This window comes from Carcharodon carcharias, chromosome 3 (genome assembly GCF_017639515.1).
Source record: "Carcharodon carcharias isolate sCarCar2 chromosome 3, sCarCar2.pri, whole genome shotgun sequence".
NCBI lineage: Eukaryota > Metazoa > Chordata > Chondrichthyes > Lamniformes > Lamnidae > Carcharodon > Carcharodon carcharias.
In genome coordinates this window covers 7,842,227-7,864,204 of record NC_054469.1, presented here as the reverse complement: position 1 = coordinate 7,864,204, position 21,978 = coordinate 7,842,227, and the positions used below count along the sequence as shown (strand labels likewise).

At 47.1% G+C, this 21,978-nt stretch overlaps 1 protein-coding gene across 1 annotated transcript in view; it reads left to right on the top strand.

The window, feature by feature from the left end:
* mroh1 (maestro heat-like repeat family member 1) overlaps positions 1–21,978 on the top strand; it is a 190,321-nt gene that overhangs the window by 34,129 nt on the left and 134,214 nt on the right. The window contains exons 8-15 of the mRNA XM_041183382.1: positions 1,103–1,243; positions 6,214–6,306; positions 9,376–9,454; positions 14,752–14,865; positions 18,078–18,151; positions 19,338–19,460; positions 20,149–20,259; positions 21,329–21,473. Of these exons, the coding sequence (XP_041039316.1) occupies positions 1,103–1,243; positions 6,214–6,306; positions 9,376–9,454; positions 14,752–14,865; positions 18,078–18,151; positions 19,338–19,460; positions 20,149–20,259; positions 21,329–21,473 (880 nt within the window). The remainder of the gene's footprint in view (positions 1–1,102; positions 1,244–6,213; positions 6,307–9,375; positions 9,455–14,751; positions 14,866–18,077; positions 18,152–19,337; positions 19,461–20,148; positions 20,260–21,328; positions 21,474–21,978) is intronic.

The window sequence follows — 21,978 nt, the reverse complement described above, 5'->3', positions numbered from 1 at the left end:
CTTTACTCTGTATCCAATCCCGTGCTGTACCTGTCCTGGGATATGGACAGTGTAGAGAGGGATTTACTCTGTATCTAACCCCGTTCTGTACCTGCCCTGTGAGTGTTTGATGGGGACAGTATAGAGGGAGCTCTACTCTGTTTCTAACCCCGTGCTGTACCTGCCCTGGGAGTGTTTGATGGGGACAGTGTAGAGGGAGCTTTACTCTGTATCTAACCCCGTTCTGTACCTGCTCTGGGAGTGTTTGATGGGGACAGTGTAGAGGGAGCTTTACTCTGTATCTAACCCTGTGCTGTACCTGTCCTGGGAGTGTTTGATGGGGACACTGTAGAGGGAGCTTTACTCTGTATCTAACCCCGTGCTGTACCTGTCCTGGGAGTGTTTGATGGGGACAGTGTAGAGGGAGATTTACTCTGTATCTTACCCCGAGCTGTACCTGTCCTGGGAGTGTTTGATGGGGACAGTGTAGAGGGAGCTTTACTCTGTATCTAACCCCGTGCTGTACCTGTCCTGGGAGTGTTTGATGGGGACAGTGTAGAGGGAGCTTTACTCTGTATCTAACCCCGTGCTGTACCTGTCCTGCAAGTGTTTGATGGGGACATTGTAGAGGGAGCTTTATTCTGTATCTAACCCCATGCTGTACCTGTCCTGGGAGTGTTTGATGGGGACAGTGTAGAGGAAGCTTTACTCTGTATCTAACCCTGTGCTGTACCTGTCCTGGGAGTGTTTGATGGGGACGGTGTAGAGGGAGCTTTACTCTGTATCTAACCCCGTGCTGTACCTGTCCTGGGAGTTTTGATGGGGACAGTGTAGAGGAAGCTTTACTCTGTATCTAACCCCGTGCTGTACCTGTCCTGGGAGTTTTGATGGGGACAGTGTAGAGGAAGCTTTACTCTGTATCTAACCCTGTGCTGTACCTGTCCTGGGATGGGGATGGTGTAGAGGGGGATTTACCCTGTTTCTAACCCCGTACTTTGTGCTGTTACAGACACTGTGACCTACCTTTGATTCCAAAGCACTGAATTTCTCTGCTTAACAAGCTCTCAATAACCCAGTCTGCGTATCCTTTTGTGGAAAATGTTTTCACTCTTTCCCTTGGCAGCTGAGGACCAGTGTTGTGGATGCTATTGGCCAGATGACGTACCTGATGCCGCACGACAAACTGGAGGAGCAGCTGCCTAAGCTAATCCCCGGGATGATGTCTCTCTACAGGAAACATCCGGAACATTTCCACATCACCCAGGTAACCAGCTCCTCCAAAGCTATCGCTCCCCCACCTAACCAGGCAACAATATACTAGGAACATAGGATTTGTTGTGACCACTGCCGGTGTTAATTGCCGTACAAACCAAATCCCAGAGGGAAATTAGGCTTAAGGGCCGCAGTCTTTATTTTTGTATTCGGATAATGAGAAGACGACATACTGACCTCAGCAGTCAGAGGCTTTTACAAATTAAAAATAGAAGTTTTATTAACAAAAAAACCTTAACTACAGAAGATTACTGCTGCGCAATTAAGGTTATTCTTACAAAATATTCGCCCAAAAGAAACTCTCTGCTTGGTTAAACCCACAAGTAAACACCTTTTCAGTCAATACTTGCTTAAAGTTGTTAACTGTAAGATAAACCCAGTAATATTACACAAGGCAAACTGCTGTTGCTTCAATAAAGGTGTACCATATGACCTTTACCCTCTTCCACCTTGCGAAGGGATTCACTTCGGAATAAAACTGCTTGCTGCAGCCCCAGACTTTTCTGGCTGGACTGGATAGGTGATTCAAACTGCATCCTCTTCCAGCCCAGAGCTCCAGCTATCCAGTTCAACAGCTAAAAAACCAGCTATCCACAGTAACTCTAATATTCCTTTTCCCCTTTCATCTCAGTCCCATTGTTCTCACACCCCTTTGGAACTCAAACCCTTCCAAATATAAGGTCTTTTATGTTTCAGTCTTGCCTTTGCTTTTAGGCTAATAAAATATATCCCCACTACTTGTTTACTTATGAACTCCTGCAAGATGCTAACATTTTCCTTGCTACCTCTGACTCCCCTTTGATATTTGAACAACCTCTCAACTTATCTAAAAATGCAAATGTTAGATCTAACCTATTTACTTGTACCACAACTTAACACCTCTATCCTTTTCATGTATGCAAACCCCCCAGACAACTGGACTGCTATCAAACTCTTGCCCAGCTTAATTAAATCTCTCTTTCACACACACCCAGCTTTACAGAATAGCACAATACTCCCCCAAAATATTTTTAAAAATCACATTCTCACAAAATTAGGAATAGGAGTAGACCACTCAGCCCTTTGAGCATGCTGCTCCATTCAATAAGATCATGGCTGATCTGATTTTAATCTTGACTCCACATTCCTGCCCTCCCCAATAACCTTTCACCCCCTCGTGTATCGCGAACCTATCTACATCCGTTAAAAATATTCAAAGACTCTGTTTCTGCCTCCCTTTGAGGAAGAGAATTCCAAAGACTCACGACCCTCTGAGAGGAAAAATTCCTCCTCGCCTCTGCCTTAAATGGGCCACCCCTTATTTTTAAATAGTAGCCCCTCTTTCTAGATTCTCCCACAAAAGGAAACATCCTCTCCACATCTACCCTGTCAAAAACCCTCAGGATCTTATGTTTCAATCAAGTTGCCTCCTACCCTTCTGAACTCCAGTGGATACAAGCCTATCCTGACCAACCTTTCCTCATAAGGCAATCTTCCCATTCCAGGTATTAGTCTAGTAAACGGCATGTCCCTTTGCTGTTTGCAGTGGGAAGGGTACTGACTGTACCCAGCCAGCCCGTGCTTGCAGTGTCCAACGTCAGATGTGATTCCATGATTGGACAACATTTGCTAAATAACGCTCAGTGTGCTAAAATTACACTGAGCCAATTTAAGATTGTCAGTCGGACTCACAATGTGGCACCTTCACCCGTACTGGAAGTTATATGTATTAATAACACTGGGCCCTGTTCTTTGCAGACAGAAAGAACAAGTTCTGTCTCACCAAGCTTCTGTAGAATTGAAGCAAGACTTCACTGCCTGCTGCACCTGTATGTTAGCTTTCAGTGACTTCTCAACAAGGACACTCAGGTCCCTTTTTGTACATCTACACTTTCTAATCGCTTACCATTTAGGAAATACTCTGCACATCTGATACTTCTACCAAAGTAGATAACCTCACATTTTTCCACATTATATTCCATCTGCCATGTGCTTGCCCACTCACTCAGTCTGTGCAAATCCTCCTGTAGCTGCTTTATATCTTCCTCACAACACACATTCCTGCCTAGTTTTGTATCACCCGCGAGCTTAGGAATATTACATTTGGTCCCCACATCCAAATCATTGATATACGTTGTGATCAGTTGGGTCCCGAGTACTGATCCTCGTGGTACCCCACTAGTCACAGCCTGCCAACGTGAGAATGACCTGTTTATTCCTACTCTCTGTTTTCTGCCTGTTATCCAATCCTTAATCCATGCCAGTACATTGCTTCCTATCCCATGGGCTTTTATTCTTTTAATCAACCTTCTGTGGGGGACTTCATCAAAAGCGTTCTGAAAATCCAAGTATATTACATCCACTGACTCTCCTTTTATCAATTTTATTAGTAACATCCTCAAAAAAATCCAACAAGTGTATCAAACATGATTTCCCATTCGGAAACCCATGCTGACTATGCCCAATTAGATCATGATTATCCAAATATCCATTTATCACACCCTTTATAATAGATTCTAGCATTTTCCCTGCTACTGATGTCAGGCAAACAGGTCTGTAGTTCCCTGTTTTCTCTCTCCCCCCCTTAAATAATGGGGTGACATTTGCTACCTTCCAATCTTCAGGAATCATTCCAGAATCTATAAAATTTTGGAAAATGATCACCAATGCATCCACTATCTCTATAGCAACCTCTTTCAACACCCTGGGATGCAGAATATCAGGTCCCTGATGTTCAACTTTCAGTCCCATCAATTTCTCCAATGCAACCTTCTCACTTATACTAATTTATTTCGACTCCTCATTCTCCCTAGTCCCTTGGATTTCTAACTCTGGGAGATTTCCTGTATCTTCCTCAGTGAAAACAGACACACAATAATTATTCAGCTTCTCTGCTATTTCTCTATTCCCCATTGTGAATTCTCCTGACTCCAGCTGTAATGGACCCACATTTGTCTTAGCCAAGCTTTTTACATAGCTTGTGGGAGAATAGAGAACTAGGGGTCACTGTTTACAAATAAGGGATCGCCCATTTAAAACGGGTGAAGTGAAATTTTTTCACAGATGTTCGTGACTCTTTGTAACTCTCTTCCTCAAAAGGTGGTGGAAGCAGAGTCTTTGAATATTTTTAAGGCAGAAGTGGATAGATTCTTGGTAAGCAAGGGGGTGGTAGGTTATTGGGTGGCGGGGGTGGGGAGGGGGTAGGTGGGATGCAGTTTTCAGGTTACTATCAGATCAGCCATGATCTTATTAAATGGCGGAGCAGGCTTGAGGGGCTGAATGGCCTAGCCCTGCTCCTTGTTTGTATGTTCATGTTCGTTGACTCATTCCTCAGGGCAATGCCTTGACCAATCAGGGTCAAACTGTCTGGTTTAAATTTCAAATAATGCTTGGCAGATAACTGTCAGCCACCATTAATTGGTGCATTCTCCATGGCAACGCCTCTATCAATCAGAGCCAGTTGCCAACCAATCAGTATTCTCTCCACATACAGTATAAATTGTGTTTTCCCCTTATATTAGTATTCTTGTAAAGTGTCCTGATGAGTGCAAGATGAAAAGCTTCAACCTCTCTCTTTTTTCAGCAATACTCAAGTTCTGTACTACCAAACGACTGTTAGTCCAGTAAACCTCCTCTCAATTGCTTCCAACATATTTGCATCCTTTCTTAATTAAGACCACCAATGCTACACACACTACTCCAGATGTGGTCTCACCAGTGCCCTCCATAACCAAAGCATAACCTCCCTCCTTTTGTATTCAACTCCCCTCGTAATACACAATAACATTTCATATACTTTCCTAATTATTTGTTGTGCCTGCATGCTAGCCTTTTGTGATTCATGCACTAGGACGCCCAGATCCCTCTGCATCTCGGAGCTGTGCAATCTTTCGCTGTTTAGGTAACACGCTTTTAACAATGCCAACAATTCCGGTTCCGCTGCCAGCCCCTCCTGATGTATGACCCCTCCTTCAGGTACCACCACCCTGATCAACTGTTGCTGCTGGATTATATCGGGGGTGGGGGTTGAGATGAATTTATTTTTAATGATGAGAGCCCTAGTGGAGGAGATTCATCTCTTCCCATCTCTGCTACTTCATAAGGTTCTGACATGAAATGCTTTTGTCGCTTTGACCCACTTGACATGGGGCGAATCTGTCCGTTCAGTGTTCCTTTGCAATTTTAAAATAAAACATTATTTTTGAGACGTGGGTGTTGTTGGCATGGATTTATTTCCCATCTCTAGCTGGACTGAGGCCACCTGCTTGAACCTGTAGCGGTGGGTGTGATACACATGAGTGGCTTGCTAAGCCATTAAATCAAGGGGAGACGGTGGCGCGGTGGTAGTGTCACTGGACAGTAATCCGGAGCCCCGGGCCAGATATCTGGGGACACGGGTTCAAATCCCACCACGGCAGCAGGTGGCATTTAAATTCAATCGATTAAAATCTGGAACCAAAAAGTTAGCCTCAGTAATGGTGACCATCGATTGTTTAATGGGGGCAGTGTAGTGACCCACTAATGTCCCTTAGGGAAGGACTCCCCTTACCCAGTCTGGCCTAGAAGTGACTCCAGGCCCTTGCCGGTGATGCCCAGGAAAATGAGAAGGAAAGTTAAGTGTCAAGGATCTGGAGTCACAGGTAGGCCAGACCAGGTAAGGACAGCAGGTTTCCTTCATTGGAGGACATTAGTGAACCAGATGGGTTTTCACAGCAATCTGACAGTTGTGGTCACCATTTTTTTTAGTTTTTAATCCAGAGTTTTAGTCATCAGGACCAGCATTAGCTGGTGGGTTCTGGAGAAGCAGGCCCAGGAGGGGGGATGGGGTGGGCTGGGCAGTGCTGAGGAGGTGGGGGACTGGTTTCTGGAGCACGCCGCACAGAGGGAAGGTGCGTCGGACAGTACTGGTGGTGTTTGGGAGGAGAGTAGCAGAGTGTGCTGTGCTCCTTAACAGTGAAATAAACATCAGTGTTTTACCACCAGAGCCTGTGTCGAGTGCTGGACGCCGCTGTGGATATCGGCAGTCGAGTATTGGAGACGCAGATTGATAATCTGCTCAGCATATTGCACCCCCAGGTAAGGGACCAAGACATAGACGCTGTATATATTACACCCCAAATAAGGTACAGAGAGAGAGAGAGAGAGACAGACATTGTGTATATTACACTCCAAGTAAGGGACTGAGAGAGACAGACACTGTATATGTTACACGTCCAGGTATGGGAGTGAGAGAGGTACTGTATATATTACAGGGCCAGGCATGGGGCTGAGAGAGAGACACTGTCTTTATTACACCTGCAGATAAGGAACTGAGAGAGATACCGTATATGTTACGTGAAACAAAAACAAAATTACCTGGAAAAACTCAGCAGGTCTGGCAGCATCGGCGGAGAAGAAAAGAGTTGACGTTTCGAGTCCTCATGACCCTTCGACAGAACTTGCGTTCGAGTCCAAGAAAGAGTTGAAATATAAGCTGGTTTAAGGTGTGTGTGTGGGGGGCGGAGAGATAGAGAGACAAAGAGGTGGAGGGGGGGTGGGTGTGGTTGTAGGGACAAACAAGCAGTGATAGAAGCAGATCATCAAAAGATGTCAATGACAATAGTACAATAGAACACATAGGTGTTAAAATTAAAGTTGGTGATATTATCTGAGTTTTTCCAGGTAATTCTGTTTTTGTTTTGGATTTCCAGCATCCGCAGTTTTTTTGTTTTTATCTCTGTATATGTTACGTGCCCCAAGTACGGTGTTGAGAGAGACACTGTATATATTACACCCACAGGAATGGTGCTGAGAGAGAGACTATATATTACACCCTTAGGTATGGAGCTGAGAGACACTGTAAATATTACAGCCCCCAGGTACGGTGCTGAGAGAGACACTGTATACATTACACCCCCAGGTACGGTGCTGAGAGACACTGTAAATATTACAGCCCCCAGGTACGGTGCTGAGAGAGACACTGTATACATTACACCCCCAGGTACGGTGCTGAGAGACACTAAATATTACAGCCCCCAGGTATGGTGCTAGAGACACTGTAAATATTACAGCCCCCAGTTACGGTGCTGAGAGAGAGACTGTATATATTACACCCCCAGGTACGGGACTGAGAGAGGCACTGTATATATTACACCCCCAGGGACAGGACTGAGACTCTCACTGTACACACATTCTCTGAGTTCTTAAGAAGAGTCACATGGACTTGAAAAGTTAACTCTGTTCATCTCTCCACTGCAGTTGTCAGAACTGATTTTCCAGCATTTCCTGTTTTGATTGATTTGTATCTGTTGGTTACTGTCTGCCTTGTTACATCTTGCTTTGTAAACATTTCCTCTGCTGGCCGACACTGTCTAATGAGGAGGAATGATGCTGTGAAACTGGAATTCAATCATGACTGACTTGTACCTCAGATCCGTTTATTGGCGAGTGATTCCTATACCTTTCTACTCTTACCCAACATAAATATATCACTCTCTGCCTTGAAAATTTAATTCGACCCCCAGCACCCCCTGCCTTTTGTGGGGCTGAGAGCCTCACTTGATGGGGGAAAACGTATTTTCTAATTGCATTCTTGAATTGGTAGAGTATTGAGACCAACATCTGTGGCAGAGTGGACTGAACAACTCGGTTCTTTATAAAACGTTCACCTCTTCCCTCCCTTTAATTCTTTTGCCAAATCATTTCAATCTGTGTCCTCTGCGCTGCTTACTGTTTCCCCTTAATTACTCTTATCAAAACCCCTCATGTTCTTGAACCCCTCTGTCAAATGACCTCTTAACCTTCTCTCCTTAAAGGAAAACTGTCCCAGTTTATAATTTGTTCCGGCTCTCCATGGAGGAGTCCAGTCCATCGCACTCCTCCTGCGCCCCCCCTGCTTGTTCCCCGAAACCCAGCAGGTTTATTTCCTTCAAGAGCCCATCCCATTTCCTTCTGAAATCCTGGATTGTTTTCCACTTCCACCATCCTGGGAGGCAGCCAGTTCCAGGTCATCACCACTCGCTGTGTAAACTAGTTCTTCCCCATATTCCTCCCTACATCTCACGCCCAAGACCTCAAATCGGTGCCCCACAGTCTTTGTACCATCAGCTGAGGGGAACAGTTTTCCTCATCTACCTTATCTAAACCTGTCAAAATCTCGTCCACCTCTGTCAAATCCCCCCTCAATCTCCTCTGCTCCAAGCAGAACAACTGCTTTTCCATCCTAACTTTGGTTCCAGGGATGTGGTATTTTAGTTCCATTCTGGTAAATCTCCTCTACACCCCTCAAGGCCCATCGCATCCTTCCTAAAGTGTGGTGACCAGAACTGGATGCAGTACTCTAGTTGTGGCCTAACCAGAGCTTTATAATTTTTCAGCATATCTTCTCTGCTTTTATACTCAATACCTCTCAAGTCTGTACACAAAAGCCTCCTTAGACAGCACCTTCCAAACCCACGACCACTACCAGCTAGAAGGTCAAGTTAGCAGATAGATGGGAACACCACCACCTGGAAGTTCCCCTCCAAGCCACTCACCATTCTTTCTTGGAAATATATTGGCCGTTCCTTCACTGTCGCTGGGTCAAAACCCTGGAGCTCCCTCCCTAACAGCACAGTGGTTCAAGAAGGCATCTCACCACCATCTTCTCAAGGGCAGTTAGGGATGGGCACTAAATGCTGGCCCAGCCAGCGATGCCCACATCCCATCAATTAATTTTAAAAAATTAAACTCACGTCCTGTACTATTCAAGTAAATCTCCTCTGCACGCTCTCTCCAAGACCCTGACATCCTCCCTAAAGTGTGGTGACCAGAGTTGGGGACACACTACTCCAGCTGAGGCCTAACTGGTGTTTTATTAACTTTAGCATTCATTTCTCCTTGCCTTTTATAGAAGAGTATCTTTTCTCCTCAAGAGGATTTTGCAGGTTGGTGTTGAACCCTGAATGTTGCACACACACACAGGGTACCTTTATCGCCCATCAGTCAGGGCTAGATTGGAACTCTTGATCACCGACTGAAGGGATTGCTTTCTCCACTCGCTTCCATGTTGTGGGGGGGGGGGGGGAACTTGGGGTCTGCATGCCTCCCCTCATGGCACAGCGGGAGTCCTGGAGGTGGTGGGGCTATCCAGAGATGACACCAGTCACACACTCTATCTCTTTGCAGGTCTGTGGCCCGCTGGATTATAGCAATCACATGGCAGTCAAGAATCACAATGAAGTCCTCCGCTGTTTCACCGTCCTGGGTAAGGGTATTTCACACGAGACACGGGCATCTCCCCTGGGTCAATTGCGGCTCAGTGGGTAGCATGCTCTCTCTTCTGGGTCAGCAGGTGGTTGAAAAGAGAGATGTGTCACTTTGCAATCAGGACGAAGACGAAAATGATAAATTTCAAACTATTGCAATTTATACTGCAGGAGATGAGGGTGCTGATTTCAGTGCCAGTGTGATGCTAGGTATGTAGGCTGCACGTAACAATGATTGGCTGATCGGATCAAACAGCATGTTCTTCTGGTAATAAAACAGAAAGTGCTGGAAAAACTCAGCAGGTCAGGCAGCGGCTGGGGAGAGAGAAACAGAGTCTGTGTTTCGAGTCTAATATGACTCTCTGCTTTGCAGAAGTCCCATCGGACTCGAAACATTAACTCTGTTTCTCTCTCCACAGCCACTGCCAGACCTGCTGAGTTTTTCCAGCAGTTTCTGCTTTTATTTCAGATTTCCAGCACCTGCAGTATTTTCCTTTTATGTTAGCATGTTCCTTTGGCGCTCACAAAACCCAACGCAAAAAGTCTACTGTTAGATGCGATGCTGCCTTTGGACAACATTTGCTGGACAGTCCTGAGTGTGTTAATAGCTACACTAACAACCAATTTAAGATAATCAGTTGAGCTCATAACACAACATTACGCTTGCTGGAAGCAACATACATTCATACACAGGAAATCTGTCCTATGCAAACTAAAGGAATATGTTCAAGCCTCGCATCTTTTTTGACCTGGGAGCTTGGGGAGCCTATTGTTCCCCACTGCTTTCCCCATAGCAACACCTTGGCCAATCAGAGTCAATTTCCCAAACAGTCAGCATCATTTTCTCCTTTGGTATAAATTGTTGTGGTCATTTAAAATTTGTCATTCTTGTGTTTGTCCTGATGAGTGCAAGACGAAGAGCTTCAGTGACATGTCTCTCGTTTCAGCAAGATTCAAGGTCTGTGTTATCAGGTGATGGTCAGAAGGTTGTTGGTTCAAGGACCTGCTCCAGAGCTTGAACCCACAATCCAAGCACGAACGCCCAGTGCAGCACTGAGGGAGCGTCGCGCTGTCAGAATAGATGTTAAACTGAGGCGCCCCCCCCCACCCCGGGCCACTATTTCAGGTAAAGGATCCACATTCGCTATTGTGAAGGAGAGCAGGGGAATTCTCAAGTGTCTTGACCAATGTTTATCCTTCCGCCAGCCAGCTGGCTGCTATTTCATTGCTGTTTGTGGGATCTTGCTGTGCGCGAATCAGCTGCCATGTTTGCTGCTACATTGCAGCAGTGACTGTGGTTAGAAAGGATTGGCCGCGAGTGTGCTGGGACATCCTGTGGTTGGGAAAACCATTACGGAAACATTGTTTATTCATAAATATGGCTGTTAAATTGGAGAGATGGCAGTGCAAGAGAGAGGAGGCCAGTGGGGTTGGCGGGGGAAGGGGAGGCAGAGTTAAACTAGAAAGAATTTAGCACTTATGTATGGCCAGGAGGAGTCAGTTCCTTTTAGAATCTAGCTTGTGAGGGTGAGTCACTGATTCTGGCTCAAACATGGGAATTACTGATCCATTCAGTTCACATTCTGTCACCTCATTAGTCCCTTGATGCCATGGTAATTGAGTTGTTGAGTAATCGTAGCCGTCAAAAAATGGTGCAAAGATAAACCCAGCAACTACAGGCCAGTCAGTTTAACCTCAACAGTGGGGAAGTTTCTAGAAACAACAATTCGGACACAATTAATATTCACGTGGAAAAATGCAGGTTAATTAAGGAAAGTCAGCTTGGATTTCTTAAGGGAAAATCATGTTTAACTAACTTGCTGGAGTTTTTTTTTAAAGAGGTGACAGGGAGGGTTAATGAGGGCAATGCTGTCGATATGGTACACATGGACTTCCAAAAGGTATTCGATGCAGTGCCACACAACAGACTTGAGGAAATTTATAGCTCATGGAATAAAAGGGGCAGTAGCAACGTGGATATGAAATTGGCAGAGTGACAGGAAACAGAGAGTAGTGGTTAATGGATGTTTTTCAGTCTGGAGAAAGGTTTGTGGCAGAGTTCCCCAAGGGGATTGGTATTGAGACGCTTGCTTTTCCTGATGTATATTAATCACTTAGACCTTGGTGTCCAGGGCACAATTTCAAAATTTGCAGATGGTACAAAACTTGGAGGCATTGTGAACTGAGAGGAGGATAGTGTAGAACCTCAGAAGGACATAGGTTGATGGAATAGGCAGACAAGTGGCAGATGAAGTTCAATGTGGAGAAATGTGAAGTAATTAGTTGTGGTGGGAAGAATGTGGAGAGACAACATAAGATAAAGGATACAACTCTAAAGGGGGTGCAGGAGCAAAAGGACCTGGGTGTTAGCGGGGAGACGGTAGCATAATAGTAATGTCACCGAACTATTAATCCCGAGGCCCAGGCGAATGCTCTGGGGATACGGGTTCAAATCCCACCACGGCAGTGGGTGGAATTTAAATCCAATTAATAAAATCTGGAACTGAAAGCTAGTCTCAGTAATGGTGACCATGAAAGTATCATTGATTGTTGTAAAAATCCATCTGGTTCATTAATAGCCTCTAGGGAAGGAAATCTGCCATCCTTACCTTACCTGGTCTGGCCTACATGTGACTCCAGACCCACAACAATGTGGTTGACTCCTAACTGCCCTTGAATGGTCTAGTGAGCCAGTAAGTTCAAGGACAATTGGGGATGGGCAACAAATTCTGGCCTTTCCACATCCCATGAAAGAATAATTAATAAAAGAAAGTATGTGCATAAGTCATTGAAAGTGGCAGGACAGAAAGAGAGGAATAGAGTACAAGAGCAGGGAGGTTATGTTGAACTTGTATACAATGCTAGTTTGGCCTCAGCTGGAGTATCGCATCCAGTTCTGGGTGTCAAACTTTAGGAAGGATGTGAAGGCATTGGCTAGAGTACAGAAAATATTCACATGAATGATTCCAGGGATGAGGAACTTCAGTTATGAAGATAGACTGTGCTGTGTTACCATCTCCCCACTAACACCCAGGTCCCTCTGCTCCCTTTATTTTATGTTGTCTCTCCATGTTCTTCCCACCAAAACTAATTACTTCACATTTCTTCATGTTGAACTTCATCTGCCACTTGTCTGCCCATTCCACCAACCTGTCTGTCATTGAGGTTCTACACTATCCTCCCCACAGTTCGCAATGCCTCCCGAGTTTTGTATCATCGGAAATTTGGACTGTTTCAAAGAACAAAGAAAAGTACAGCACAGGAACAGGCCCTTCGGCCCTCCAAGCCTGTGCCGATCATATTGCCTGTCAACTAAAACATTTTGCACTTCCGGTGTCCGTATCCTTCTATTCCCATCCTATTCACGTATTTGTCAAGCTGCCTCTTAAACACCACTATCGTACCTGCTCACCTCCTCTGGCAGCGAATTCCAGACACTCACTACCCTCTGCGTAAAAAACTTGCTCCGCACATGTCCTCTATAGTTTTCTCCTTTCACCTTAAAGTCTATGCCCCCTAGTAATTGACTCTCCACCCTGGGAAAAAGCTTCTGACTATCTACTCTGTCCATGCCACTCATAATTTTGTAAACTTCTATCAAGTTTCCTTGGAGAAGCGAAGGCTGAGAGAAAATTTGATAGAGGTATTCAAAATCATGAGGGGCCCTGGACAGAGTAGATAGTGAGAAACTGTTCCCATTGATGAAGAGATCAGGAAAATGTGATGTGAGATATTTTTATATTTTTGTGATTATGTTGCCTGTGTAGAAAGCTCTGGGTGTATGCATGTGTCCAGGGTTAATTAAACGGGGAAGGTTACTAAAAACAGATTGTGAGGCCTGAGCAATGAAAGGTTAAAGGATTAGGTTTGTGCATTTGTAATGAGATGTTATGATGGGGTTGTTACAAGTGAATAGATTGGATCTGAAATTTGCATTTTGAGATAAATTGGGAAGTTGATTTTTTAGCTGTTGAATTTCAAAAGAGCATTCAAAGGCGCCAAGGAACATTTGCATTGTGGAGGTTCCATGAGTAAAACAGGGGAAGGTATATTAAATTTTACTGACCTGAAAGTGGAGGCAAAATAGAAAACATGAAAATTTTTTATGTTTGGAGAAGTTGAGTTTCAAAGAGGTATTTGAGGACAATGGAGCCTGAGATGAAAGAGGAAAAAGATCAGGATGTTTAACTGTTGAGAGCTACTGTGGGGGGAACCCACTGAAGGCCAGCTTCCTTGTGTGTGAGCTGCAGAGAAGCTGTGAAGGTTTTGAATTGGAAGCAGCCACCCAATGTTAAGCCAGGAGAGTTTTGTTTTAGGAAACAATTTGTTTTTGAACCTCCTTTTGGAATTCCGCCTCAGAGTGGGAAGTGTCTGAGAAGTCGTGAGGTATACTTCTATTAAAGTGACAACAATTCCTTGACTTGGGGTAATATTACTGGATTTTTATTGTTAAAAATCTATAAGGGGTTGTTGCCAGAAACGTAGTTTCATTGTATACTTTTGACCAAACATGTTCTTTGGGCGTTTGTTCTGTAAGATTGTTTTAACTGGGTAACTTTTACTTTGTGTGCTTAGGTTTTTTTTGTTTTTAATAAAATCTTTTAATTTTTAAAATTCTATAAGTGTTACTGGAGTTTTATGCTTTTGAGGCCAGTAGCTCTTCCTCCTCGTTTTCACAATTAAAAAAAATAGGTTTATGATCAGCGAGACAGACTTCATTCTGGGGTCTGGCTTGCTCAGCAATACCATCAGCTGTGGTTGTAACAGGAGAGAAGGGCACAAATTTAAAGTAATTAGTGAAAAAAGCAACAGAGATACGAAGAGAAACTTTCTTAAGCAGCGAGTGGTTAGCGTTTGGAATGCACTGCCTGTGAGTGTGGTGGAAGCAGGTTCAATCGAAGCATTCAAAAGGGAATTACTGTTATATGAAAAGGAAGAATGTGCAGGGTTACGGGGAGAAGGTGAGTGAATGGCACTGTGAATTTCTCATTCAGACATGATAGGCTGAATGGCCTCCCATCTGCTTTGTACCAATTTTGTGATCGTTCCCCATCAGTGAATTTACAACAGAGCCAGATGTGAGGTGAGGAAAACCCCCAGTGATGGAGAGATTTGGGGATCAGGTCAAAAATCACTCGTCCTTCCCAAAAAAACCTCAAGTGATTGCCAGGAGAAAGCAAGGTGTCGGAGCTGACAGTGGCTGTGAATTGGGAGTGAGAATGGGCACTTAGTTGACCACAGTGTAAATGGGGGCAGCATTGAACTGGTGGTTTCTCTCTTTCTCTCTCTCTCGCAGCTCGAGCCTATACCGACAGACTCATTACCTTCCTCCTGCAGAAGTTAGAAGTCCACAATGAGCGAATTCGCATCGGAACACTGACCGTGCTCAAACACCTCATCAACTCAGTCTGTATGTATAACATCGCAGCGATACATAACCGATAACCCACACTGAGTCAGGGCTGGGTGCCCGCTGGTGGGGTGGCAATAACAAGGTGCAAGCTGTGAAATGCCACAGTGTCGGAAGGCCAGTACTGAGGGAGCGCTGTAATGTCAGAGGGTCAGTACTGAGGGAGTGCTGCACTGTCGGAGGGTCAGTACTGAGGGAGCGCTGCACTGTTGGAGGGTCAGTGCTGAGAGAGTGCTGCACTGTCAGAGGGTCAGTGCTGAGGGAGCGCTGCACTGTCAGAGGGACAGTACTGAGGGAGCGCTGTACTGTGGGAGGGTCAGTGCTGAGGGAGTGCTACACTGTCAGAGGGTCAGTACTGAGGGAGTGCTGCACTGTCAGAGGGTCAGTACTGAGGGAGTGCTGCACTGTCAGAGGGTCAGTACTAAGGGAGTGCTGCACTGTCAGAGGGTCAGTACTGAGGGATTGCTGCACTGTCAGAGGGTCAGTGCTGAGGGAGCGCCGCACTGTCAGAGGGTCAGTACTGAGGGAGCGCCGCACTGTCAGAGGGTCAGTACTGAGGGAGCGCCGCACTGTCAGAGGGTCAGTACTGAGGGAGCGCCGCACTGTCAGAGGGTCAGTACTGAGGGAGCGCCGCACTGTCAGAGGGTCAGTACTGAGGGAGCGCCGCACTGTCAGAGGGTCAGTACTGAGGGAGCGCCGCACTGTCAGAGGGTCAGTACTGAGGGAGCGCCGCACTGTCAGAGGGTCAGTACTGAGGGAGCGCCGCACTGTCAGAGGGTCAGTACTGAGGGAGCGCCGCACTGTCAGAGGGTCAGTACTGAGGGAGCGCCGCACTGTCAGAGGGTCAGTACTGAGGGAGCGCCGCACTGTCAGAGGGTCAGTACTGAGGGAGCGCCGCACTGTCAGAGGGTCAGTACTGAGGGAGCGCCGCACTGTCAGAGGGTCAGTACTGAGGGAGCGCCGCACTGTCAGAGGGTCAGTACTGAGGGAGCGCCGCACTGTCAGAGGGTCAGTACTGAGGGAGCGCCGCACTGTCAGAGGGTCAGTACTGAGGGAGCGCCGCACTGTCAGAGGGTCAGTACTGAGGGAGCGCCGCACTGTCAGAGGGTCAGTACTGAGGGAGCGCCGCACTGTCAGAGGGTCAGTACTGAGGGAGCGCCGCACTGTCAGAGGGTCAGTACTGAGGGAGCGCCGCACTGTCAGAGGGTCAGTACTGAGGGAGCGCCGCACTGTCAGAGGGTCAGTACTGAGGGAGCGCCGCACTGTCAGAGGGTCAGTACTGAGGGAGCGTCGCACTGTCAGAGGGTCAGTACTGAGGGAGCGCCGCACTGCCAGAGGGTCAGTACTGAGGGAGCGCCGCACTGTCAGAGGGTCAGTACTGAGGGAGCGCCGCACTGTCGGAGGGTCAGTACTGAGGGAGCGTCGCACTGTGGGAGGGTCAGTACTTGGGGGTGGGGGGGCTGGATGCTGTCTTATGGTTGTGGAAGCGACATTTGCTCTATTGGGAGTAGGTAAGAGCGCTCTCATCATGATTGGAAGAAGACGAGGGGTGATCCCCCACAGTGTCCTGGTAAATATTGATTCCCTCAACCTATCAGTAAAAAACATACTCTGTGTATTTACATCACTGCTGTGTGTGGAAACCTTGTAACGTGCCAATTGGCTGCATTTCCTGCAAACAGTGCCTGCAGTTCTGAAGGACTTCATTGCCTGTGAAGTACTTGGGAACATCTTGAGGTTGAGTGTGGAGCTGGAGATGTGCCCGTATCCCAACCCCCATCCCACATTCTTTCCATCCACGATCACCGGGGCCAATCACAGCCCAGTAATCTCGCCTCGATGAGCTGGGCATGTCTATTTGTCCGGTTTTGTTGCGGGTAGTCCGGTTTCCAACAGGCCTGCTTGGTTCCGATATGCGGGGGACCCTTGTACCCGGAATTTGGAAACCCCGGGTCTGAGGATGGTCCGAAGGGATGCTTATTTGTGGACTCTCGGGGACTGATGGAAATGACTTTAAAGTGACATTGGTATTGACCGATGAAGGTTAGAGGCTGGTCAGTCCCAGATAGTCACCCGAACACCCTCACTGGTTAATATCAGTTTTATTTAAAATCATTTGCAGGCTGTGTGATTGGCTGTGACCCTCTCCTTTTGTCTGTGTGCCGTGTGTGATCTAATGATGCTGCTCTCGCGTTGTGTGTCACAGTGAAAGTTACGCATTGTCCTCATCAATTCACCAATTCAAAATCCCAGCTAGTCATCCCTGATGGCGCACATTGGCTTTAAATTGTTTTTAGTTATTATATTAGTCATTAATTAAATTTAATCAAACCGTCGCTTGTTAGTACAGAACCTTGCTGAAGCTTCTTATCTTGCCCTCATCAGGACAAACACACATTTCAAACGATCGTGCCAATTTGTACCACAGGAGGAAAGGTAGTGAGGTTGCAGCTGAATTTCTACCAATCAGCAACCTTTTCGTTTGAACTTTGGCAATTCTGGTCTTTATCCCGATGAGCTCAAGATGAAAAGCTTTGGCAACGTGTCTCCCTTTTCAGTAAGATTCAAGTTCAATCACTGAAGTAATTCAGTGTGTAATTGCAGTGCTCGTTATGTTTAATTGTGCCGGGCAGGACTTCAGGTCTCAATCATTTTTGCGCGTGCTGGGTTTGGTCAGACAGTGTCCCCTGTTCAGCGGCCACCCTACAGTGAACTCAAAAGGTCCTGGCACCCCCGCACCCTTCAATTTAGCCTGGCTCAGTCTTAGTGGGTAAGGCATTTCCCCACAGAGCCCTGGGGATAGGGTGGGGTGGGCTAGAGTAGAATTTGTGCAGCCCTATTTATCAACAGGTAGGAGTTAATGCCATGCCAGCTGATCCTCTGTGGCATTGCTCATTTGGATTTGGGTTGGCGTTGGTGATGTTGAGTCATAAAGTAGGGCTTGTGCTCAGTGTGGCCCGGCCCTTTAAGCTCGATGCTCTGGCGCCCCCCTCTGGCTGGGGATCAAAATAGATGTACCGTGGTCAGGAAGAGGCTAATTGCCGCAGAGTTACTGTAGATTGGCAACTGCTTTTAGACTGACTTCTGCCCCTTGCAAATCTAGGTGAAAAGCCGGGAGGAAATGACTGGTTCCTTTCTAGCATACTTTTCAGACTTTGAAATGTGACAGTCAGAGACAGGATATTAATTATCTCCCATGTCCATTTTTCCAGCTCCACAGTTGGAGAGTAAGAAGCCGTTGATACTGACTGGCGTGAAGTTCACAATCCAGGACAACAACAACAAGGTAACCCTCAGACTTAACCCTTTGAGTGCTGAGTGACACTATCCTGTAAAGACACCCTCGACCGCCTTAAACCAAATTAAAAAAGAAACCTGTTCTCTGTTTTGGAAGCTCCAACTGAACCCCAGCAATTGCAGGGTTTTGAGGGAGTGGGTTCCGGATTTCCACTGCTTCTTGTTTGAAGAAGTGCTTCCTGACATCACCCCAAACAGCCTGACTTTAATTTTAATGTTCTGTCACCCACCTATCCTGGACTCCTCCACCAGAGGAAAATGATTCACTCTGTCTACCCTAACGAATCTCTTAATGTTGCCAAAAAGAGAGACATGTCGCTGAATCTTTTCATCTTGCACTCATCAGGACAAACACAAGAATGTCAAATTTCAAACAATCAGGACAATTTAAACTGCAGGAGAAAAGGGTGCTGATTGGCTGGCAAGTTGACTCTGACCAAGGTGTTGCCGTGGAGAAAGCAACAGGGAAACTGTAGGCTCCCCAAGCTCCCGAGTAATTCAGAAAAAAGGTGCAAGGCTTGAACATATTCCTTTTGTTTACAGAGAATTGGTCCCCGTGTATAAATGTGTGTTGCTCCTAGTGAGTGTAAATGAGCCATGTTACGAGTTCGACTAATTATCATAAATTGATTATGTCGCCCTTAGCGCACTCAGGATGTTCGGCAAGTGCTGTCCAATCGCGGAATCGCATCTAACAATAGACATTTTAAGGGTTTTGCAAGCGTGGGCTGGTTGAGCTTGGGATGTACAGTCTACATCCTACCTAGCATCACACTGGCTCTGAAATTCATGTACCACCTTATTCAGATGTGTAATGGGCAGGATGTCTTTTTGGCTTGACGGCAGCATCCTGTTAGTGGTGAATACCACTCGTGTTGCACAGTAGCAGCGTGAAACAACTGGCTTCGCCTGTCGCTCAAATTTTTGAAATACCTTGCCTTTCCAGGTAGATTGGGTGCTTTTCAGGACTGGAAGTGGCGTTTTTAGGCCTAAGCTTTGAGTAACAGGTGAAACCTTGGTGGGATTTGAATCCATGTTCCCAGAGCATTAGCTTGGGCCTCTGGATTACTAGTCTGGTGACTTGCCACTACACCATCACCTCAGCGCGAGGTTTCAGTGTGAAAGTAATGGCTGTTTCTCTCTGTGTGTGTCTCTCTCTCTCCCTCTCTGGGCAGGTGAAGCGGATGGTGGCTCAGGTGATTAGTGCTATGGCCCATCACGATTACCTGGAGCTGGAGGGAGGCGAGGTCATGGTGGAATTCATCATCCGGCAGTGTGCACTGGCCTGCGAACCAGGGGTAAGGAACTCTCCCAATTCCTGCCAGCAGGAGGAGCTCGTGTCCCTAAGCGTGCCTACACCACCACACGTCCCAAAGTGCCTTACAGCCAATTAAGTATAGTCACTGTTGTAATGTCGGGGACGTGGCAACCAATTTGTGCACTGCAAGATCCCACAAATAGCAATGATGATTCAATAATGGACTTTTGATGGTATAGCTAGGAGATTCACGTTCACCTGAGGCACTAAACAGGGCATTGGTTTAGCATCTCAATTGAAAGGCAGCATTTCTGCCCCCCCACCCCATCCAAACCCTCCCCCTCCCCCTCCGCCCGGTTTTCCCCGCCCGTCCGGCCAGCGTTCTCTTCCCCTTCCCCACATACGGCCGGCGCTCTCCCCCTCCCCCTGCCCATTTGGCCGGCGCTCTCCCCCTCCCCTCTCCTGCCCGTCTGGCTGGCGGTCCCCCTCCCCACCCGGCGCTCTTCCCCCCACCCCCCCCCGCCCCTTCCCCTCCCCGCCCGGCGCTCTCTCTCTCCCCCTCCCCGCCCGGTGCTCTCGCCCTCCCCCTCCCCCTCCCTGCCTGGCGCTCGCTTCCCCCCCCCTCCCTGTATAAGTGATCTTTCTGCAGGATTGAAGGTTTTTCTGATTTTGCCGCCTTGCTCTCCTGGTGAGTTTATTTATACAAAACCTCTTTGCCTCCCCTCTAGACCCCCAAACCCCGCAGCTACGACCCAGATGAAGTTACGGACGAGAATCTGAGGAACATGTGTGACAACATCTTGAACCTGCTGACCACAACGGTGAAGAAGATGGAGAATGTCAGTAACTAGCTCTCTGTGGGGGTTTGAAATTAATATATTACATTTCTGTAGCCCCTTTCGCATCCTCTGGATGTCAGTGTTTATAGCCAATGAAGTACTGTAATACTGTAAGTGTTGTTACATGTAGGAAAGGCAGCCAACTTGTGCATAGCAAGATCCCACAAGCAGAAATTTGACATGTGACCGGAGAATTTGTTACATTAAATAAGAGTTAAATCCTCCAGAGAGAACTCCCCTGCTAACTAACTGAGCAGAAGCGTCCAGTTATTAATCCAGGCTGAAATGTGCAAAATTCATCAGTGCAGCACTCCCTCGGCGCCGACCCTCGGACTGTGCGGCGCTCCCTCTGCACCGACCCTCGGACTGTGCGGCGCTCCCTCAGCACCGACCCTCGGACAGTGCAGTGCTCCACCCGCGCCGACCCTCGGACTGTGCGGCGCTCCCTCGGCGCCGACCCCTGGACAGTGCGGCGCTCCCTCGGCGCCGACCCCCGGACAGTGCGGCGCTCCCTCGGCGCCAACCCTCGGACAGTGCGGCGCTCCCTCGGCGCCGACCCTCAGACAGTGCGGCGCTCCCTCGGCGCCGACCCTCGGACAGTGCGGCGCTCCCTCGGAGCCGACCCTCGGACAGTGCGGCGCTCCCTCAGTTCTGTTGTATGTGCTCAAGCCTACACAGTGGGAATTGAACCAATGTCCTGTTGACTCAGATGTGAACCAAGGGTGAGGCTAAGTTGGCAGAACCTTGCTCGGTTATTGCTCCCACTTCCCACCACCTCCCTCTAGACTCAACTCTGCAGAGGCCACTGTTAATTGGACCCCAAGCTAGATGGTGAAGTATGAAAGTAGATCCCAACCCTTTTCCTTGTTAATAATAGATTTATTTACAGAATGCAGCATTAAGTATGTCTGTCTTGTACTGATTACCCTTGTCCCAACAGTCGTTCCTTATAACTGCTCTAGGTATTTAAACAATGCTCCTCATTTTAGTGTTTTAACAATATATTTAACATTCACATAACAGTCATTGAGTTTATACTCACTCCACACTGCCCCTTCTCTCTGCACAGGTTCTGTGGCCATTCCTGTTGCAGTTTCTGATCCCAGTGCAGTATCTGAATGCTCTGGCTCCCATCTGTCGCAGCCTGGCATACCTGGGTGTAAAGAAAGAGCAAACGAACAGCCATGGATTCTTGCTTGACTACGAGGAGAGAGGTTTGTGCATTGGGAATTTTATCAGGAATATATAGGATCAGTACTTCTGTCCAGCTCGTCAATTAGTTTATCTGTGTTTGATGGGGACAGTGTAGAGGGAGCTTTACTCTGTATCTAACCCCGTGCTGTACCTGTCCTGGGAGTGTTTGATGGGGACAGTGTAGAGGGAGCTTTACTCTGTATCTAACCCTGTGCTGTACCTGCCCTGGGAGTGTTTGATGGGGACAGTGTAGAGGGAGCTTTACTCTGTATCTAACCCCATGCTGTACCTGTCCTGGGAGTGTTTGATGGGGACAGTGTAGAGGGAGCTTTACTCTGTATCTAACCCTGTGCTGTACCTGCCCTGGGAGTGTTTGATGGGGACAGTGTAGAGGGAGCTTTACTCTGTATCTAACCCCATGCTGTACCTGTCCTGGGAGTGTTTGATGGGGACAGTGTAGAGGGAGCTTTACTCTGTATCTAACCCCGTGCTGTACCTGTCCTGGGAGTGTTTGATGGGGACAGT